This window comes from Meles meles, chromosome 7, assembly GCF_922984935.1.
Source record: "Meles meles chromosome 7, mMelMel3.1 paternal haplotype, whole genome shotgun sequence".
NCBI classification, from domain to species: domain Eukaryota; kingdom Metazoa; phylum Chordata; class Mammalia; order Carnivora; family Mustelidae; genus Meles; species Meles meles.
This window is the reverse complement of record NC_060072.1, coordinates 76,286,744-76,307,735: the sequence shown is the minus strand read 5'-3', so window position 1 is coordinate 76,307,735 and position 20,992 is coordinate 76,286,744. Positions and strand designations below refer to the sequence as shown.

The window sequence follows — 20,992 nt, the reverse complement described above, 5'->3', positions numbered from 1 at the left end:
TGTTTCTTTCACTGTATAGTTTATGGTATTTTTATGTCATTTTGTGTGTTTGTGATTTCTTTCAGGAATAATTAGTTGTTTCTATAATCTACTTTTAGTCCTATGGGTTCTTCCAACACCACTTTATTTAATTAGATTGCAACTGGTTTGTTTTTTTTTTTTAGATTTAAACAAAATTTATTGTCTACATATAGTACATTCTGAGATAAGAAAAAACATCATTCATAAACTTCTTACAAGCTCTTATCTTCATACTCTACATTGCAATTTTTGTTACCTATATTTTAAGTTTTACAATATCAAGAGTTATGAATACTCTACTTGGTTACCACTTTCTAGTTAATTTTAGTCTCACATTTCAATAGACTCTATATTCATCACCAGTCCTTTACAATAACTTCTTTATTCATCTGTTTGTCAGTACAATTCCATCACTAGGTGGTTTTTCAAGAAGCCATGCATGTTCTAGATACTTACATTTTTCTCATATTTGAAAATAACTGTCTTGGGGTGCTTGGGTAGCTCAGTTGGTTAAACGTCTGCCTTCAGCTCAGGTCATGATCTCAAGGTATTGGGATCAAGTCTTTCATAGGGTTCCCTGCTCAGTGGGAAGCCTGCTTCTCCCTCTCCCTCTGCTGTCCCTACTGCTTGTGCTCTCTTGCTCACTCTTTCTCTCTCTCTCTCTCCTGAATAAATAAATAAATAAAATCTTCAAAAAGAAAGAAAATAATTGTGTTATCACTTAAGTCATATCTTTGCAGGAGACTGTATGGAGTAAAGATCAGAGAGATATATCTTAGAAGTAGGCACACTGGAATCAGTTCATAAACCACTTCTTAAACTTTATGCTGCATATATTGCACAGACTATATGTCTTTACTTATGATGACAAGGAAGCTGCTGGATTACAAGGGAGATCTTTGTGTTTCATTGTCTTCTGTGAGGTGATCTATCACCTGTCTATCTTTGTTCAATGAAATATGTAGGTCTAGTGCTTCCTGCAAAGGTGTCATTTTATGGCTCTCCTTAGTCTACCTTGCCCGCACTCTGTGCTGCTTTAGTTTCAAGCCATGAGTCATATTTGTGGCCTTCCAACTTGTGAGAACCCTGAATGCAGCTTGATTGCTAGGGCATGTTGCTTTCATGCCCTCTCAATATTTTATTTCTTATATTGAGTACTGGAAGTGTAGATGTTTTCTATATTATATCAAAATTGAGTAATCTATATGTGGATCATTCTTTTTGTAGTTTTCAGTTGGTTTCAAGAGGAAGAGGGGTAGAAATGGCTTTCATTTGCCATTTTTATCTGCAAGTCTCCAGATTGTTTCTTAGCTGAGTCATATAACAAAAAGATAGTTGCTTGGGAACAATTTAATCACACACTTTATATAAACTAGTAACTGAATTTTCTTTGGAGTTTAGTTAAACATTATAATTAATTGAAAGTACAACATACCAATTTCAGGTTAGTGTTGATAACTTGAGCCTTTTCATACAGGGTAAGTTGTGTTCAGCCTAAGAAAACAAGGTCTGCTTCTCAGTTCGGCTGTCTTGATTCATTTTCAAATCCACTCGTGGCTGCAGTCAAGGAGCAGCTGAAGAATACTATCTTTGACAATCATCCATAGATAAGGGAGCGTTTGTGGAAGCTCAGGTTTCCAGTGGAGTAGTTCCAGCATGTTGCTGGAGCAAGAAAACATGAGTTTGGGTGTTTTGGGGAGGTTGAGAGGAATAGTTTGGCTTTGCCTGTATAACCCCACTTCCAAGGTAGCACAGTTCAGTGACAAGAGAGATCTCAGCTCCTGATTTCTCTCCTGGGGGAAAGTGAGAGCATGTGAGCGAGTGCCCAGTTTCCCCACCTCTGTGGAATGTTGCCAAAGAGGCCTATTTCTTTATCACCCCATCCACAGTACTGTCATGAGCTGCATGACTGGAGGGTGGGAAGGGGTTGGGAGAATGGCATACTGAACTCTTGGTAGGCAAAAAAAGGGATGTGGATGCTACTAACTGTGTCACAGATTCCACCACTAAATCCGAAAATGAGCCGCTAGGGATGCCTCACCCACAGATTCTTCTAACTTTCCCAAGGACATCCCCAGCACAGCCACCTCACTTGCCCACACTCCCATCCTACAGCCAGTTCTCTGTGCATAATACTGATGATGGCAAGAGCAACTTTGACAGATATCTAGTGAATATTGCAGAAAGCTGTGCAGAATTTGCAAGCCAGGGATAAGCCACAGACTTGAGCTTCTGCTCCATCCTTGGGAAAGCAAAGAGAGGCTTTCAGCACCCAGTCTAGTGCATTACAGGATTAAGACAAAGCATACAAATTAAAGAATTCTGCCTCAAAAGAAGAAGAGAGAGCAAGGAGCATGGAGTAGATGTGTCCCTAGACAATCAGAGAAAGTCTCAGACTCCTTAAAAGGGGTGATAGAAGGTGTGTCTCTCCAGACATCAGTTAGTAAAGACTAGAGGAGGTGACTGCTACTTTATTTATTTTTTTTAAAGATTTTATTTATTTATTTGACAGAGAGAGATCACAAGTAGACAGAGAGAGAGAGAGAGAGGAGGAGGAAGCAGGCTCCCTGCCGAGCAGAGAGCCCGATGCGGGGCTCGATCCCAGGACCTGGGATCATGACCTGGGCCGAAGGCAGAGGCTTTAACCCACTGAGCTACCCAGGCGCCCTGGTGACTGCTACTTTAAAAGCAGACAGCAATGCACTACTTCAAGGAGCATGAAAAAAATCAAGAAAACATGACACCACTAATGGATCTCAATAATCTTCCATTTACCAATCCCAAAGACATGGATGGAGATATCTGTTTGTTCATTTAACACATTTACATTCATTTTTTATTGACATAATGAAGTATTAATTTTATTTTTATTATATATTTACTTATCCTTGTAACACTGGAATAAGTCTATAGGATATATTTATCCTTGTAATATTTAAGGATAAAGAATTTAAAATAGCTCTTTTAAGGAAGCTCAAAGAACAGGAAAATGTATAAAGGCAATTCAACAAAATCAGAAAAACAACACACAAATAAAATGAGATGATTACCTAGGAGATATATCATAAAAGAGAGCCAAAATAAATTGTGGAGATAAAGGATACACTGAATGAAATGAAAAATGCAGTGGAGGACATCAATAACAGATTAAATGAAGCAGAAGAAAGAATCTGTGAGATAGAAAGCAGGAGCTTTGAAATTAGTAAGAGGACTAGAAAGATGAAAGAATGAAAAATGGCAAATAAAGCCAATTTCACTTGAAAATAAATAATATGTAAAGTACTGGAGTTCCAAAAAAGAGGGAAAGGGTAAAAAATAATGGTTGAGAATATCCCAAATCTGTGGAGAGATTTAGATATCCAAGTTTATGGAGTTCACAGGTCATAAAACAAACTCAACTTAGAAAGATCTTCTCTAAGATACATTACGGCAAAACTGTCAAAAGTCAAAGGAAAGGAGAGAATATTAAAAGTAGCAAAAGAAAAGAAGCATGTAACTTACAGGGGAATTTCACAAGACAGAAGATTTTCAGCAGTAACCTTATAGATAGGAGAGTGGCAAGATATATTCAAAATGTTGGACAGAAAAAAATCAAAAAACAAAAAGACCCTGACAACTAAGAGTACCTATCTGGCAAAATTGTCCCTCAGAAATGAAGGAGATATAAAGACTTTCCCAGAAACAAAAGCTGAAGATAGTCATCCATTTGACCTATCTTACAAAAAATGTTGAAAGAGTTCTTTAGGCTAAAATGAAAGGAAGGTAATTAGTAACACAAAAAAACATAAGAAAATATACAACACAATGGTAAAGCTAAGCAAATGGTCTTACTCAGAATACTCTAATATATTGTAATATGATGGTGTGTTAACCACTTAACTCTACCATAAACGTGAAGAACAAAAGTATTAAAAATAACTTTAGCTACAATAATTTGTTAATGAACAGAGAATATTAAAAAAAGGTAAATTGTGACATTAAAAACTAAATTGGGGGAGTAAAAGGGTAGAGTTTATCTATACATCAAAGTTATCAGCACAAAGTAGACCATTATATCTATAAGATTACATACCTGTAAAATATGTAAGCCTCATGGTAACTACAAAGCAAAACCATAATTAGATAATAAAAGATAGAGAAGGGGATCAACGCACACAACTATGATAAATTATTAGTTCATAAAGGAAGGCAGCAAAAGAGAGAAAGAAGAAAAGGGAATTATAAAATAACCAGAAAACAATAAGATGACATTAGTAAACCCAAATTTAGCAGAAGGAAGGAAGTAACAAAGATAGGAGCAGAAATAAATAAAATAAAGATCATGAAAGCAATAGAAAAGATCAGTGAACTAAAAGCTGCTTTTTGAAAAGATAAAATTGACAAGTCTTTAGCTAAACTAAGAAAAAAGAGAAGACTCAAATAAAATCAGAAATAAAAGAGGAGACATTAAAACTGATATAAGAAATACAAACGTTTATAAGAGTACTATGAATAATTACATGCCAACAAATTAAATACACTATAGGAACTCGGTAAATTCCCAGAAACTTACAACCTACTAAGACGGAATTAGAAAGAAATAGAAAATTTGAACAGACCAATAAGGAGGAAGGAGATTGAATAAGTAATAAGAATATCCCAACAAAGAATGCCCCAGGACAGATGGTTTCCCTGGTGAATTCCATCAAACATTTAAAGAAGAATTAATGCTGATCCTTCTCTAACTCTTCCAAAAAATCGAAGAGAAGGGAGCATTCTACATTATACTTATAGCAAAGCCAGATAAGGAAACTAAAAGAATACTATAGGCTAACATTCCTACTGAATATAGATGCAAACTTTTTCAATGAAATATTAACAAAATGAATTAAATTGAATATTAAAAGGATCATATACCATGATCAAATGGGATTCATCTCTGGGATGCAATGTTGGTTTAACATATGCAAATTAATAAAGGTGATACACCACATTATGAAAGATAGAAATCACATGATCATCTCAAGAAATGCAGTAAAACATCTATATGAAAAAATATATTTCCATGATAAAACTTCTCAACAAGTTGGGTTCAAAGAAATGTACCTAAACCATAATAAAGGCTATATGTGACAAGCCCATAGCTAACACAACACTCAGTAATGAAAGTTTGAAAGCTATTCTTCTAAGATCAGGAAAAAGACAAGAATATGCATTCTCATCATTCCTATTCAGTACAGAAGTCATAGTCAGAAGCAGCAGCAAGAGAAGAAGGAAGAGGAAGAGGAGGAGGGGAAAAAGAAGATGGAATAGAAAAAGGAAAAGAAGGAGGAAAACCAGGAAGGAGAAGGAGAAGGAGGGTTGAGGAGAAGAAAAAAGAGGAGGAGGTGGAGGTATGGGGAGGAAAGAAAAAGAGAAAAGAAGAAAAGGCATCTACATCAGAAGGAAGAAGTAAATTTGTCTTCATTATAATATAACTATCTGTAGATAACTATCTGTAGATAACTATCTACAGTGTTATCTTCCTCTATCATTCCAAACTTTCAGATCTCTCAAGATTCAGTAGGAAACAGTAATAGGAGTGAAACATCTACATCTGATAACACAGAAACTTATCAAGAGAATACAAGTTCTTCTGGGCATCCTACCTTTAAGTGTCCCTTGTGTCAAGAATCAAATTTTACCAGACAGCGTTTACTGGATCATTGTAACAGTAATCACCTATTTCAGATAGTTCCTGTGACATGTCCTATTTGTGTGTCTCTTCCTTGGGGAGATCCTAGCCAGATTACTAGAAATTTCGTTAGTCATCTAAATCAAAGACATCAGTTTGATTATGGAGAGTTTGTGAATCTTCAGCTAGATGAGGAAACCCAGTATCAAACTGCTGTTGAAGAATCTTTTCAAGTAAACATCTGAAGGCTATAGACATCTCTGCATCTTTGTACCTGCAAGTGCCATCTTTAAGGGGAAAACCTCATGAAGTCACCATTTCAGTAACTTGACATGTATATTAATAAAAGTAATTCAGTCTAAAAAAAAAACCCCAAATTTAGCAGATAACACTGCTTATATATTGATAACACTGTCTTATATATTGAAAATCCTAAAAATTCCAAAAAACTGTTAGAACTAATCAGCAAATTCAGTAGAGTTGCAGGAAATAAAATCAGCATAAAGAAATCAATTGCTGGGGCACCTGGGTGGTTCAGTGGATTAAGCCGCTGCCTTCGGCTCAGGTCATGATCTCAGGGTCCTGGGATCAAGCCCCGCATCGGGCTCTCTGCTCTGCAGGGAGCCTGCTTCCTCCTCTCTCTCTGCCTGCCTCTCTGCCTACTTGTGATCTCTCTCTCTGTCAAATAAATAAATAAATAAATAATCTTTAAAAAAAAAGAAAAGAAAAAAAAGAAATCAATTTCCTTTCTATGCACTAACAACAAAATATCTGAAAAAGAAATAAAGAAAACAATCTCATTCACAGTAGCCAACAACAACAAGTAATACTTAGGAATAAATTTAAACAAGAAGGTGAAAGACCTGTACACTGAAAACTATCAGACTTTGAGGAAAGAAATTAAAGACACAAAGGGAAAGATATCCTGTGTTCATGGATTAGAAATATTAATATTGTGAAAATGTCCATACTACCCAAAGCTATCTATTGGTTCAATGTAATCCCTATCAAAATTCAAATGGCATGGGGCGCCTGGGTGGCTCAGTGGTTAAAGCCGCTGCCTTCGGCTCAGGTCATGATCTCAGGGTCCTGGGATCGAGTCCCGCATCGGGCTCTCTGCTCAGCGGCAGGCCTGCTTCCCTCTCTCTCTGCCTGCCTCTCTGCCTACTTGTGATCTCTCTCTGTCAAATAAGTAAATAAAAAAAAAAAAAAAATCTTTAAAAAAAAAAAAAAAATTCAAATGGCATTTCTCATAGGAATAGAAAAAACAATCCTAAAATCTGTATGGGACCACAAAGACCCTGAATAGCCTAAACAATCCTGAGAAAGAACAAATCTGGAAGCATCTCATTTCCTAATTTCAAACTATACCACAAAGCTATAGTAATAGTTTAAAATGCTATAAAAATAAGCACATAGATCAATAGAACAGAACTGAGGCCCAAGAAATAAACCCCTGAATACATGGTCAGCTAATATTTGACAAGGGAGCCAAGAATACTCAGTGGGGGAAAGATAGCCTCTTCATTAAGTGCTGACAGAAAACTAAATCACCACAAGCAGAAGAATTAAATTGGATTCCTATTTTACAACACTCATAAAAATGAACTTGAAATGGGTTAAAAACTTAAAGGTAAAACCTGAAACCATAAAGCGCCTAGAAGAAAATATATGGAAAAATCTCCTTGATATTGGTCATAGCAATGATTTTTTGGTTTTGACACCAAAAAGACAAGCAACAAAAGCAAAATTGAATAAATGGAACTACATAAAACTAAAAAGCTTCTTCACAGCAAAAGAAACAATCGACAAACTGAACAGATAACAACCCACAGAATGGGCGAAAATATTTGCAAATCATACAGCTGATAAGGAGTTAATATCCCAAACATACAAGGAACTCATCCAAACAACAGTAAACAAACAATCCAATTTTAAAATGGGCAGAGGAACTGAACAGACATTTCCCCAAAGAATATATACAAATGGCCAATAGGTCCATGAAAGGATACCCAACAACATTAATGAGGGAAATGCAAATTAAAAACATAGTAAGATACCACCTTAAACACGTTAGAATGGCTAGTATCAAAACCACAAGAGATAACAAGTCATGGTGAGGATGTGGAGAAAAGAGAACACTTGTGCACTATTGGTAGGAATGTAAATTGGGGCAGTTATGTGAAATAGTACAGGTTCCTTAAGAAATTAATGGCAGAACTACTATATGACCCAGCAACCCCACTTTTGGGTATATATCCAAAGGAAATGAAGTCAGAACCTCAAAGAGCTATCTGTACTGCCATGTATGTTACAATATTCATAACAGCCAAGATATGGAAACAAACGAAAAGTCTACCTGTAGATGAATGGATAATGAAGACACAATACATTTATACATATGATGGAATATTATTTAGCCATGAGAAAAAAGGCAGTCTTGCCATTTGTCACAATATGGATGGATCTTGAGGGCATTATGCAAAGGGAAATAAGCCAGAGAGAGAAAGAGAAATACTGTTATGGTATCACTTATATGTGGAATCTAAAAAAACCAAATTCATAGAAACAGAGATTAGAATGGTGGCTGGAAGGGGCTGGGGGAGCAGAGTAAATAGGGAGATATAAGTCAAAGGATACAAACTTTCAATTATAAAATGAATAAATTCTGGGGATTAACATAGAGCATGGGGATTATGGTTAATAACACTTTGTATGCACCTGAATGTTGTTAGAGAGTAAATCTTAAATGTTACCACCACAAAAAAGAAATGGTAATTATGGGAAGTGATAGAACAGTTAACTAACCCTACAGTGGTCATCATTTCACAATTTATAAATGTATCAAATCCTGACAACATGTACCTTAAACTTACAAAATGTTACAAGACAATTATATTAAAATAAGCTGGAACAAAATAAATGTTAGTTCAAATTATTTTTGAACATTATATAGGAAATAAATCACATTTATGGACCAGAAAATTGGCCTGAGGGTTCCCATATCTCCCTCTGATATAATCATAGCTACTTTTGGCATGTTCGTCTCCCCTTCTGGAATATAGATATTTTTTCTTCACATGTCATCATCTCTTTTGTAAATGCTCTCTCTCTGGCTGTTCATATGGTTTCCTATGATAAATAACTTTTGCCCCTAAGCATTCAAAGAGATCTCACACTATACACATTCTAAGAGCTGTTTTGTGGTTACTGCTCTTTGCTGAACTCATTATGCATGTATTCAGATGTTGGAGGGCTCTCTCTGCTATTCCAGTAAAAACTGTATCCAAGTGAGAAGATTTCATCCTTCCCCACTCAGGTCATGAGGTACAAAGCTAGGTATTCCTACCAGGTAACACTGTCATTTTGCCTGAGACCTGACTAGTTTCTGTGAAATGCAACACTATGCAGATCATAGCAGCAAGGGGACAGCAGGAATGTTCTATCACTAATTCTTAGAGTTTCAGCTACAACTTCCTTTAAAAGAAAACAAAACTAAACAAATGTTCTGAGCTCCAAATATATTTAAAATGTTTTTAAATATCTAATGTTTGCAATATATGTTAACATATATGTCACATTCATTGTTAATTATTTATATAATGGAAATGTCTTAATATGAGTTAGATTTCCATTTATCCTCAGCAATCCTGATTTTTACATGTTTTCAACTTCATGAATTTTTTTAAAAATAACATATGCTACTGAGAAAAATATAAGCCATTTAAATTGGAAATCCAGTCAATTATTCATAGAGTTATATTTCAATTTGTGCTTACACAAATCTTCTGAACAACAACAACAACAACAAAATGACAATACCAAATGCTGACAAGGACATGAAATAACAGGAGTACTCATTCATTGCTGGTGGGAATGCAAAATAGTACAGCCACTTTGGAAGACAGTTTGACAGTTTCTTACCAAGCTAAACATAGTCTTACTGTACAATCCAGCATTCACATTCCTAGGCATTTACCCAGTTGAACTAAAAACTCACATTCACACAAAAATCTGCGCATGAATGTTTATAGGAGCTTAATTCATAATCACCCCAAACTGGAAGTAATCAAGATATCCTTCAGTAGATGAGGGGATAAATAAACCGGTACAACCATACAATGTAATATTATTCTGTGATTAAAAAGAAATGAGGGTATAGTGTAATGGAACTATTATATATAATAGTGTAATGGCAAATATGTGACACTAGGCATTTGTCAAAACCCATAGAACTGTAAAACGCAGAGTGGACCTTGAAGTAAACTATGCTTCATAATATATCAGTTTTCACCCATTAACTGCGACAAATGTACAACACTAAAGGTATAATAATAGAAAAAAACTGTGTGTGAGCAAGAGGGAGTATGTGAGAATTCTCTGTACTGTCTGCTCAATTTTTCTAGACATCTAAAACTGTTCTAAAAATGAAGTGGAAAAATATCTTGTTTCAAATTTGTCTCTCTTATAGTGCTTCTGATTTCAGGTAAATCTTATCACCTATTCAACTGGACAAGGTAGAAAATTAAGCATTACTCTTGACACCTCTCCCTCATGTTTTGATACACTTCGCTTCCTAAATATCTTGCAAATCCACCTTCTTCCCTTCATGCCCAACTCCTGTGATATAATAACAACTTGTGGCCATGGTAGGTTGCTAGGATAATTGAAATCAAGAGCCTCTACCTACATCTACCTTGCAGCTTCTATCCTCTCTTTTACATAATGCCTATGGAGTAATCTTTTCAAAATGCAAACCATGCCATTTTCTCCACTCAAAATCATTTAATGATGCTCCAGTTAACTGGGTGAATGCAAAGATTACAGACAACTGTGCATCCACTGGCCCCTACCTACAGCCCAGCCTCACCTCTTATACTATCTTGATTTTCAATTAGCCATATTGATTCTCTTATAGGCTTGCACTCTTTATTCTACTTCCCACTATAGGAATATTACATATGCTGTTGACTCCAATATGACTTTTTTCCTCTCTGCTATTCCCCTTATTTCAGGTTTTTATTTAAATTCTAGTTTGTTGCTTTTTTTTAGAGTCATCTGTTCATGACCCCACCTCCTGCTCCTCCCCCTGCCGCCGCCGCCACCGCCGCCACTGTCGCTGTCATCCTGAATCACTGCGTGCACAGCTCTGGCATCCTGGCTTCCCGTGCTGGCCACCAGTATTTGGAGTTCTTACAATATGGCAGACATTGACAACAAAGAACAGTATGAATTTGATCAAGATTTGGATGATGTTGAAGAAGTAGCAGAAGAAGCTGGTAAAGAAACAGGAATCAAAGCATGTCCTCTACTTGTTCAGATGACACAAAATCCGCAGATTCTTCCAGCCCTTCAAGAGAGACTTAATATCTGGTAGAAACACCAACAAGATACATTGAAAGTTTGCGTAGGGCAGTAAAAAGACCAGTGAAGGGGCGCCTGGGTGGCTCAGTGGGTTAAAGCCTCTGCCTTCAGGTCAGGTCATGATCTCAGGGTCCTGGGATCGAGCCCCGCATCGGGCTCTCTGCTCTGCAGGGAGCCTGCTTCCCCCTTTCTCTCTCTGCCTGCCTCTCTGCCTACTTGTGATCTCTGTCTGTCAAATAAATAAATAAAATCTTTAAAAAAAAAAAAAAAAAGACGAGTGAATACTCTCAAAAGCCTTCAAGTTAAATGTGCACAGATAGAAACCAAATTCTACCAGGAAGCTTGTACTCTTGAAAGAAAGTATGCTGTTCTCTATCAGCCTGTCTGGGTGTCTGGGTGGCTCAGTGTGTCTTGGTCTCAGCTCAGGTCATGGATCTCAGGGTCATGGAGTCCTGCATGGGGCTTGCACTCAATGCAGAGTCTGCTTGTCCCTCTCCCTCTGCTCCTCCTCGCACACATACTCTCTCTCTCTCATAAATAAAATCTTAAAAAAAATAAAGAAGAGGGGCGCCTGGGTGGCTCAGTGGTTTAAGGCCTCTGCCTTCGGCTCAGGTCATGATCCCAGGGTCCTGGGATCGAGCCCCGCATCGGGCTCTCTGCTCATCAGGGAGCCTGCTTCCTCCTCTCTCTCTGCCTGCTTCTCTGCCGACTTGTGGTCTCTCTCTGTCAAATAAATAAATAAAATCTTTAAAAAAAAAATAAAGAAGAATGTTGACTTGCTCAGTGATATGTCTCAGGAACAAGACGAATCTATTCTGAAGCACTTGAGAGATTTTAAAGCGAAGTTCTCAGATACTGGCCAGTTCATGAATTTTGTTTTAGAATTTCTCCTTGAACCCACTAAATATTTCACAAATGAAATGTTGACAAAGACATACAGGATGAGGTCAGAACCAGATGATTCTTACCCCTTTTCTTTTGATGGATCAGAAATTATGGGTTGTACAGGGTGTCAGACTGGAAAAAAGGAAAGAATGTCACTTTGAAAACCATTAAGAAGCAGCAGAATCGCAAGGAATGTGGGACAGGTCATACTGTGACCAAAACAGTTTTCAATGACTCTTTCTTCAGTTTTGTTTTTGTGTGTGTGTGGTTTTTTTTGGTTGTTTGTTTGTTTTGCCCTTCCTGAAGTTCCTGCAAGTGGAGATTTGCGTGATGATGCTGAAGTTATCCTTGCTGCCGACTTTGAAATTGGTCACTTTTTATGTACGTGTTTAATACCAAGGTCAGTGTTATACTTTACTAGATAAGCTACTGAAGATGATGACGACAATGATGGTTATGATGATAAAGAGGAAAGGAGAAGGAGAAGAACAAGGAGATGAGGAAAATGATCCAGACTATGACTCAAAGAAGGATCAAAACCCAGCAGACCACAAGCCAGCAGTGAAGCAAGATGATCTACCTTCTGCTGCCCTGGAAAGGATGAATTTAGGTCATTTGATAAGCCTATTTCAGGTTTTTATTGTTATTGTTTGTTTGCTTGTTGTTTTTTTTTTTCACCCTAAAATAAAAATGTCAAATATAATTTTAGTTCTCACACACACACAAAATACAGTTAACATATAATCCAATATTAGTTTCAGGAGTAGAATACAGTGATTCATTACTTACATATAACACCCAGTGTTCATCACAACAAGTGCTCTCCTTTTTTAAAAAAAAATTATATATTTGTGTGAGAGAGAGAGAGAGAGAGCACGAGGATGGTGAGGGGCAGAGGGAGAAGCAGGCTCTCCGCTGAGCAGGGAGCCTGATGTGGGGCTCAATCCCAGGACTCTGGGATCATGACCTGAGTTGAAGGCAGATGCTTAACCCACTGAACCACCCAGGGGTCCCTATAAGTTGCCCTCCTAATGCCCATCACCCGTTTACCTCATTACCTCACCCACCTCCCCTTCAATAATCCTCAGTATGCTCTCTATAATTGAGTCTATTTTTTTGCCTCTATCTTTTTTTCTTTCCCTTATGTTTATCTGTTTTGTTTCTAAGATTCCACATATGATGAAATCATATGTTATTTTTCTTTCTCTGACTGACTTACTTCACATAGCACAATACTCTAGTTCCATCCACTTAGTTGCAAACTCCATTTTCCTTGTTAAATATTCTGCACACATGCTAACATCAGCTTAATTGACATGGTACAATTTTCCAGTGGTCCACTTTAGCACTGTTTACTCTTCCTTGCAGCATTTTTCTCCATTTTAAATTTAATTTTGTTTTATGTATTTACTTGAATATTTTCTTCTCTACCTCCTCTCTGTAAGCTCTCCAAGAGTGGGGATCTGCAATAATTTTTTCCTTACTCTTCTATCTCATTACTTGCTGTTATTAGACATACAGTAAAAACTCAATACATATTCTACTGAATGAATAAATAATGAACAAGTCAATGGAAGATTAAGGGAGTTTTCCAAGGTATTCTAAGAAAAAAAATCCCAATATTGAGAAAGGAAGATTGGTAGGCTGCAAGACAGAGGATCTAGGAACAAGCTTAACCAACAAAAAGAACCCCTTGTTTATTCTTTTTCTTTAGAATATAAAGCAGTCAAATGTAGGTGACATCTATTTTCTCCTAAGCGGTAACTCATTTCAAGGTATGTTGCCATTCAATGGAGTCTGCTATAGCTGTTCAGTCTTTTGTTGTAGTGTGTTAAAGAATTGTGTGGGCAGTGATGGTGAAGATTTTGTAGCAGAGCAAAAAGAAGACAGAGTGTTCAAGCTCTCCTTTTTGTTATCAGACAGGTAAAGAATGTAGGGCCTAGATAGCACTAGGAGGGGTGGTGATCATCATGTGATACAGAGAAGTAGCCTACGAAGTGACAACATAGGACTAGTCCCCAGATAAGACCCCTTTTTTCAAAACTACTAAAAGAAGGTGAACAATATGGGAGTGGTCAAGTCTGGTTAATGCAAGTTAAAGTCTTCGATAATTTTTGTTGAAAGTAAGTACCTTTCTTTCTCTCATTCTCAGCTAATCATCTTTCTCCTTAGCTTATTCAGAAAACAGAAGCAAGGGTGCCTGGGTGGCTCAGTGGGTTAGGCCTCTGCCTTTGGCTCGGGTCATGATCTCAGGGGTCCTGGGATCCAGCCCCGCATCAGGCTCTCTGCTCAGCAGGGAGCCTGCTTCCCCCTCTCTCTCTGCCTGCCTCTCTGCCTACTTGTGATCTCTGTCAAATAAATAAATAAAATCTTAAAAAGAAAAAAAAAGGAAAGAAAGAAAACAAAAGCACAATTTCTTGGTTTTTGAGAGGTATAAAGCCTTTAATGACTGAGGTCAATGGGTAACAAAGAAAATTATAGGTGGGGTGGATTTGAAATGGTGAGAAATAAAGGCTAAGCATTCCTGTAATTATGTATAGAGAATTGTTTGAGCACCCTTGCCCTGCTGCCGCCGCCTGCATTATTGTATGATGCAAATCTACACCTATTTATTCACTGTTTTCAAAGTATGCAATAAGCCCTTCTAGCAGCAGGGCATTTTTTAAAAAACCAGTAAATTCTTAGTGACAAATTAAACACTGAATTTTTGTGCATCAAGAAGGTTAATGATAAATGTGTAAGTTACACTAAATGGTTATCTTTACCATTCACCTGGAGGGCCATAGTTAATCACTGACCATATTAAAGAACAGAACACAAAATTCAGCTAATGTAGCAAGTGGATCTACTTCATACTCTAATTTTACATTAAGCAGATACTCAATATGATAATTTAAATACATGCAATGTCAAAAATTGTGTTTAGGGGCACCTGGGTGGCTCAGTGGGTTAAAGCCTCTGCCTTCTGCTGAGGTCATGGTCCCCAGGGTCCTGGAATTGAGCCCCACAACAGGCTCTCTGCTCCGCGGGGAGCCTGCTTCCTCCTCTCTCTCTGCCTCTCTGCCTACTTGTGATCTCTGTCAAATAGATAAATAAAATATTATTTTTTTAAAAAAGTTCTGTTTATGTACTGCTCTCTGAAGCAAGACTTTTTGTTCCAAACAAATGAACAAGACTATTTTCTATTCTAAGTTTTTTTGTGCATGTATGAGAAATGAAGTGATAGCTATTACCGTGTTGGTGCTATTCATAGATTTTTCTCAAGTAGTTAAATGGTATCAGTTTTATAAATGTTTCAAACAATAAATTCATTAAGCTATAACAAAACAGTTGGATTTATCTCCTCCAGTTTGGAAGCCCATTCTGTCAAAGCTGAAATAGCTAACATTAACATTATTATAAATGTATATATCCAGTTAGAAAAAAAAGACCCTGAAAATATTTTAGTTTCTGAAGGAACTAAATAAAAGAGGGTGCTCAAAGTGTCAAAAATGCATGCAAACACACATGCATACATGCATAAACACACACACAATAACACTCCATAAAAATACAGTAAGATTAAAGAATTTACAAGCAAATATTGATCATTGAGCTCCTTCCACAAATGACTTAAAAACTAGTCTAGAAATAAAATAGCAATTAATTAAGGAACAATGTACAAAAGCTTATAATATGTGGTAGAAAAACAGCAGGAATCTTATTAAAAAGAATAGACCAGGAAATTGAACTAAGAATGGGATTTACAGATATTAAAAATTCTATTGATTTATTTTTTACTTCCCCTAAATAATTCTTTACAGAGCATGTCTATATAACCAAAAAAAGGTACTATTTAGTTGAATGTCTATATATAACAATTTATCTTCTACCTATATCTTTTTAACCAGCTGACATGACTGCATCAGCTATCAAAAGAGCCCAGAGTTTACTTTTTTTGGTACAACTCCTAACTCTTGGAATGACTTGATTGAATAACTAAAATAATATCTGCCTCAAAATGTAGCCTTGGGGCAGCTGGGTGGCTCAGCGGGTTAAGCCTCTGCCTTCAGCTCAGGTCATGATCTCAGGGTCCTGGGATCAAGCCACACTTTGGGCTCTCTGCTCAGTGGGGAGCCTGCTTCCCCTGCTCTCTCTCTGCCTGCCTCTCTGCCTACTTGTGATCTCTGTCTGTCAAATAAATAAATAAAATCTTAAAAAAAAATGTAGCCTTAATCCTCTGAGCCTTTCCTAAATTACTACTAAAGTAGCACTGAAAGACAATATTATGTGATATAAAATATACTGTATACATAATTAAATTTCGGGAAGACTACTAAAAATACAGTAAAGAATTTCTAATAAGTTGCTCTGAATGGAATGTTTTTTTAATTGTTCTACATCATATTTATACATATATGTAATTAAATATTCCCTTTAAAAGCTAAATCAGAAATGAAGTGTGATTTACAGTGAAAACCCGCATGAGTTCAAATGGGTGAGGTTATTTTGTGTTAACACAAATCCTCAAATTTCAGAAGTCTAACACAACAGAAGTTCATTTTTTGTTCCTGTTACCTGTCTAAATCAGGAGAGTGGGGTGGGGGGGCCTGTGTACATCACACTCTTAATTACTCGGGCTGATAAAAATTCTTCCTTGACTTATGTATCCTATAAGGGGGAAAATTGGCAAATCATCCACTGACTCTTAAAGATGTCAGAGCTAAAACTTTTACCATTTTCAGTCTTTTTTTTTTTTTTTTTTTTTTTTGAGCCAGAACAAGTCAAATAGGACTATCTAAATTCAGAGGAGTAAAGGGGTGTCTGGCTGGCTCAGTCATATAATAGAGTATGCAACTCTTGATCTCCTTGGGTCGTGAGTTTGAGTCCCATGTTGGTCACAGAGATTCCTTAAAAAAATAAAAGATTAAAAAAAAAATCTAAAAAAAAAAAAAGAGTAGAAAGCACAATCATATCACACATTCATAAAGGAGAACAAATAAATGGTGGTGATAATTCAACTTCATAATCACTAAATATTCACTTCACTTCCCTTTACCTGTGAAATACATTCACAAACTTCCTGAGAGAAAATCAAAATTCCATTTAGTTACAGCATCAAGCTCAAAGTTCAGGATCTCTGTGTAATAGATGAGTGATAGTCTTTATATTAGGTCTCGCTATGTCTTCTATTGCTCATTTATGAAATGCAGGGGCAAGTTATATATGTATCCCCAAACTCAATATACACTAGCATATTAGGGGTGAGATAATGCAATAAACACCTGTTTTCAGAAAAGGAAAGATGAGTGCTATGGATGATCCAGTGAAATCAGCTGGGCAGATAGCCAGCGTGTTCTCTAGTTAAGCCCCTCTTCTGTGAGTGGGTCCTCTTCTCCACGGACGCTGCTCTTTGTGGGGTTCTTTCTTTCCTTTATGGTGCTTGGCTACATCTCTAATGGGCATTGGAGAAAGTACCCTCTTTAAGATCCTAGAGAATGACCTCAAAGAAATGTAAAAACTTTCAGTGAAAGATCTCATTCCTAAATCTAAGAAACTTCCCCAAATCTTCCTTAAGATCTTCTTTAAAAACTCAACGACCTCCACACAATGGAATACTATGCAGCCATCAAAAGAAATGAAATCTTGCCATTTGCGACGACGTGGATGGAACTAGAGGGTATCATGCTTAGTGAAATAAGTCAATCGGAGAAAGACAACTCTCTTATGATCTCCCTGATACGAGGACATGGAGATGCAACATGGGGGGTTAGGGGGATAGGAGAAGAATAAATGAAACAAGATGGGATTGGGAGAGAGACAAACCATAAGTGACTCTTAATCTCACAAAACAAACTGGGGGTTGCTGGGGGGAGGTGGGATTGGGAGAGGGGGAGGGGGCTGTGGACATTGGGGAGGGTATGTGCTGTGAAGTGTGTAAACCTGGCGATTCACAGACCTGTACCCCTGGGGATAAAAATGCATTATATGTTTATAAAAAAAATAAGAAATAAATTTTAAAAATTAAAAAAAAAAACAGTAAAAAAAACCTCAATAACCTCCATATCTATTTGCCTCCAGTGAGTTCTGGTACCAATTATTCTCCTTGGATTTCTTACCTCCCACTCCCTCTTTCTATTTTAACTTAAATGTGAATATTTTAATGAAATTTAAACCTTAAATCTCTTTTTATTGAGCCACTTTGTCCAGTTAGAATACTTTACTAGAAGGGTGCCTGGGTGGCTCAATGGGTTAAAGCCTCTGCCTTCAGCTCAGGTCATGATCCCAGGGTTCTGGGATCAAGCCCTGCATCAGACTCTCTGCTCAGCAGGGAGCCTACTTCCTCCTCTCTCTCTCTCTCTCTCTTTCTCTGCCTGCCTCTCTGCCTGTTTGTGATTTCTCTCTCTGTCAAATAAATAAATAAAATCTTTAAAAAAAATACTTTACTAGATGTCACACCCTTAGATGGCTCTTTACCACGAGACTTTTTATTTTTATTTTTTTAAGATTTTATGTATTTATTTGACAGAGAGATCACAAGTAGGCAGAGAGGCAGGCAGAGAGAGAGAGGAGGAAGCAGGCTCCCTCCCAAGTAGAAAGCCCCATGCAGGACTCGATCCCAGGACCCTGAGATCATGACCTGAGCTAAAGGCAGAGGCTTAACCCACTGAGCCACCCAGGCACCCTCCTATCATGAGATTTTTAAAAAAAAATTTTATGTTCAGTTAGCCACTATAAGTACATCATTAGTTATTGATCTGGTGTTCAATAATTCATAAGCTGCGTGTAACACCCAGTGCTCATCACAACGTGTGAGACATTTTAATACCTTCAGAGATTTTCACAATGACTGTGACAGCCATACTACTCCAATTGTCTTTGATGTGAAATAAATCATCCCTAACTCAGTGGTGGAGAACAAAAGCTATTTGATTATATTCATGGGTTCTACGGGTCAGGAAGTCGGAAAAGGCACAGCAGGGAAGACCATTTTCTAAGGTCTCTGGGGCCTCGGCTGGAACAACTGGAGCTGAAGGATGGATGCACTTACCAGATAACTTCTCTACGTAGATGGCTGATGATAGAAAGTAGAATGGTGGTTGCCAAGGGCTGGTGGGAGGGAAAAATGGGAAGTTACTGTTTCATGGATACAGTTTCCGTTTGAGAGGATGACAAAGTTCTGGGAATGGATGGCAGGTTGGCTGCACACAGTATGACTATATATAATGCCATAGAACTACACACTTAAAAACAGTTTAGGTGAACTTCATTTTATGTATATTTTACCACATTAAAGAAAAAAGGAAAAAAAGGCTAGTGCTTGGGCTAAGATGACTGAAAAGCTGGCTCAGGTGTAAATGTTTACTGGAGCATCTAACACCTGGCCTATGTGGCTTGGGCTTCTCGTACTATGTTGGCTGCAATCTGCAGGGGCCATTCCAAACAGGAGCCTCCAGACAGTGAGGGTTCTGACCAGGTCTTACAAGTCATTGAGCATACCTTCTGCCACACTGTATTGATTGAAATGATCACAAACCCATGCAAATTGAAGAGAATGGGTAGTAGCCCCTACCTTTCAACAGGAAGAGTGTCAAGGAATTTGAGACTATGTTTTAAGAGTGCTGCCCTCATGACAAATCTCAGTTTAAATTAGCCTTTGTCATTAAAGGCCGCCTCTATTTCATTTTCTACTAGATTTGTGAAGGAGTTCTGTATTCTAGAACTGCAATTCACCAAATTTCTGAAAGTCCCTTTTCTTCTTTGCTTGCAATCCAGTCATTCTTTTTATCCTTTTAAAAAAAAAGATTTTACTTAAAAAAATTTTTTTTCCTTACTTATTAGATGGGGGAGAGAGAGAGAGAGGGAGCTAGCAAGAGAGAGCACGAGCAGTGGTGGAGGAAGTGAGGCAGGTGCGGGAGAGGGAGAAGCCAGTTCCCAGTTGAGCAGGGAGTCCCAAATGGGGCTCCACCCCAGGACCCAGGATCATATGACCTTGGCTGAAGGGAGATGCTTAACTGACTGAACCACTCAGTCACCCCCATTCTTTTTATCCTCAGCTACTATCTCCCATAGTCCCTTGCCCAAATTCTACCAACAACTAAAACACAATACCAACATTTTCTTTTTCCAACATCTTCTCATAGGAGTTATCCTTCCCAAACAAATAATTGTGAGAAATTTGTTAAATATGTTGCCACTACATAATGGATTGTTGTATTTTTTCTAGACTACCAATATCAGTTTCCTCAATGCTCTTTCAACCCACTTATTAAGGCAATTTCCCATATGTTAAGCCACTTTGTGTATTAGTCAGGATAGTTATTATGTGTTATAGAAAATAACTTTAAAAATTCAGTAAATTAGCTACATGAAATTTTATTTCCTGTACACATGTCCTGTCCAACTCAGGTCATCAGGGAGGCTCTGCTAATGTTAAATCACTCAGGAGCTAGGCTGATGGAGAACTCATTTCAATACATGTGATGAATCAAGAACTGACATTTAAAGCTTCTGCCTAAAAGAGATATATCCCTCAATTCTGCTCATATTCAATTGGCTAAAGCAAGTTATTTAGGCACACTTACCTTCACAGAGCAAAGATGTTCAATGTTACTATGTGTCCCATAAAGAGGAGAACTGGAAACATTTATTGAATAGCATTAACGACTACTGAAGTGTTCTAAACAATCAGGTCTACAATATCTAATTTGGTAATTTGTATTTTGATGTCCCGTTCAGTAGATTCAATGGCACTGTAGTACTGCGAATAATTACAATTTTTATTCAAATGTAATACACTTATGTAGATTTTCTTAACTGGGGATATATAATCTTAAAAAGAAAGTTAGGAAATAAATATTAGAATTCCTAAAAAACAAACAAAAAAAAGCATTTCTTGCAAATAGGATTCTTATATGCCAGAAATTTTTTCCAAAGAAATTTATGTTTTTCTCTGAAGTATCTATTAGAGAATGAGATGATTATGCACATTTAGCTTTCTGAAATAGTTTGCATGTAACATTACAACTAAACTGGCATAGTTGACTGCTTAACCCTCTGGGAAACTGCTGGTTGGATAGTAAATTGGTA

The 20,992-nt window shown here is 37.2% G+C and overlaps 1 protein-coding gene and 1 pseudogene across 1 annotated transcript; both read left to right on the top strand.

Annotated features, from left to right (window-relative positions):
- Nucleotides 1-2,719: 2,719 nt before the first annotated feature.
- On the top strand, nt 2,720-5,989 carry LOC123946374 (E3 ubiquitin-protein ligase RNF138-like). The gene is made up of 2 exons (XM_046011811.1): nt 2,720-2,825; nt 5,516-5,989. Exons 1-2 carry the CDS (start codon nt 2,720-2,722, stop codon nt 5,917-5,919), a joined length of 510 nt encoding a protein of 169 aa, XP_045867767.1. The 3' UTR covers nt 5,920-5,989.
- A 4,885-nt stretch (nt 5,990-10,874) lies between these two features.
- On the top strand, nt 10,875-19,067 carry LOC123946373 (annotated as a pseudogene).
- The last annotated feature ends 1,925 nt before the right edge of the window (nt 19,068-20,992 follow it).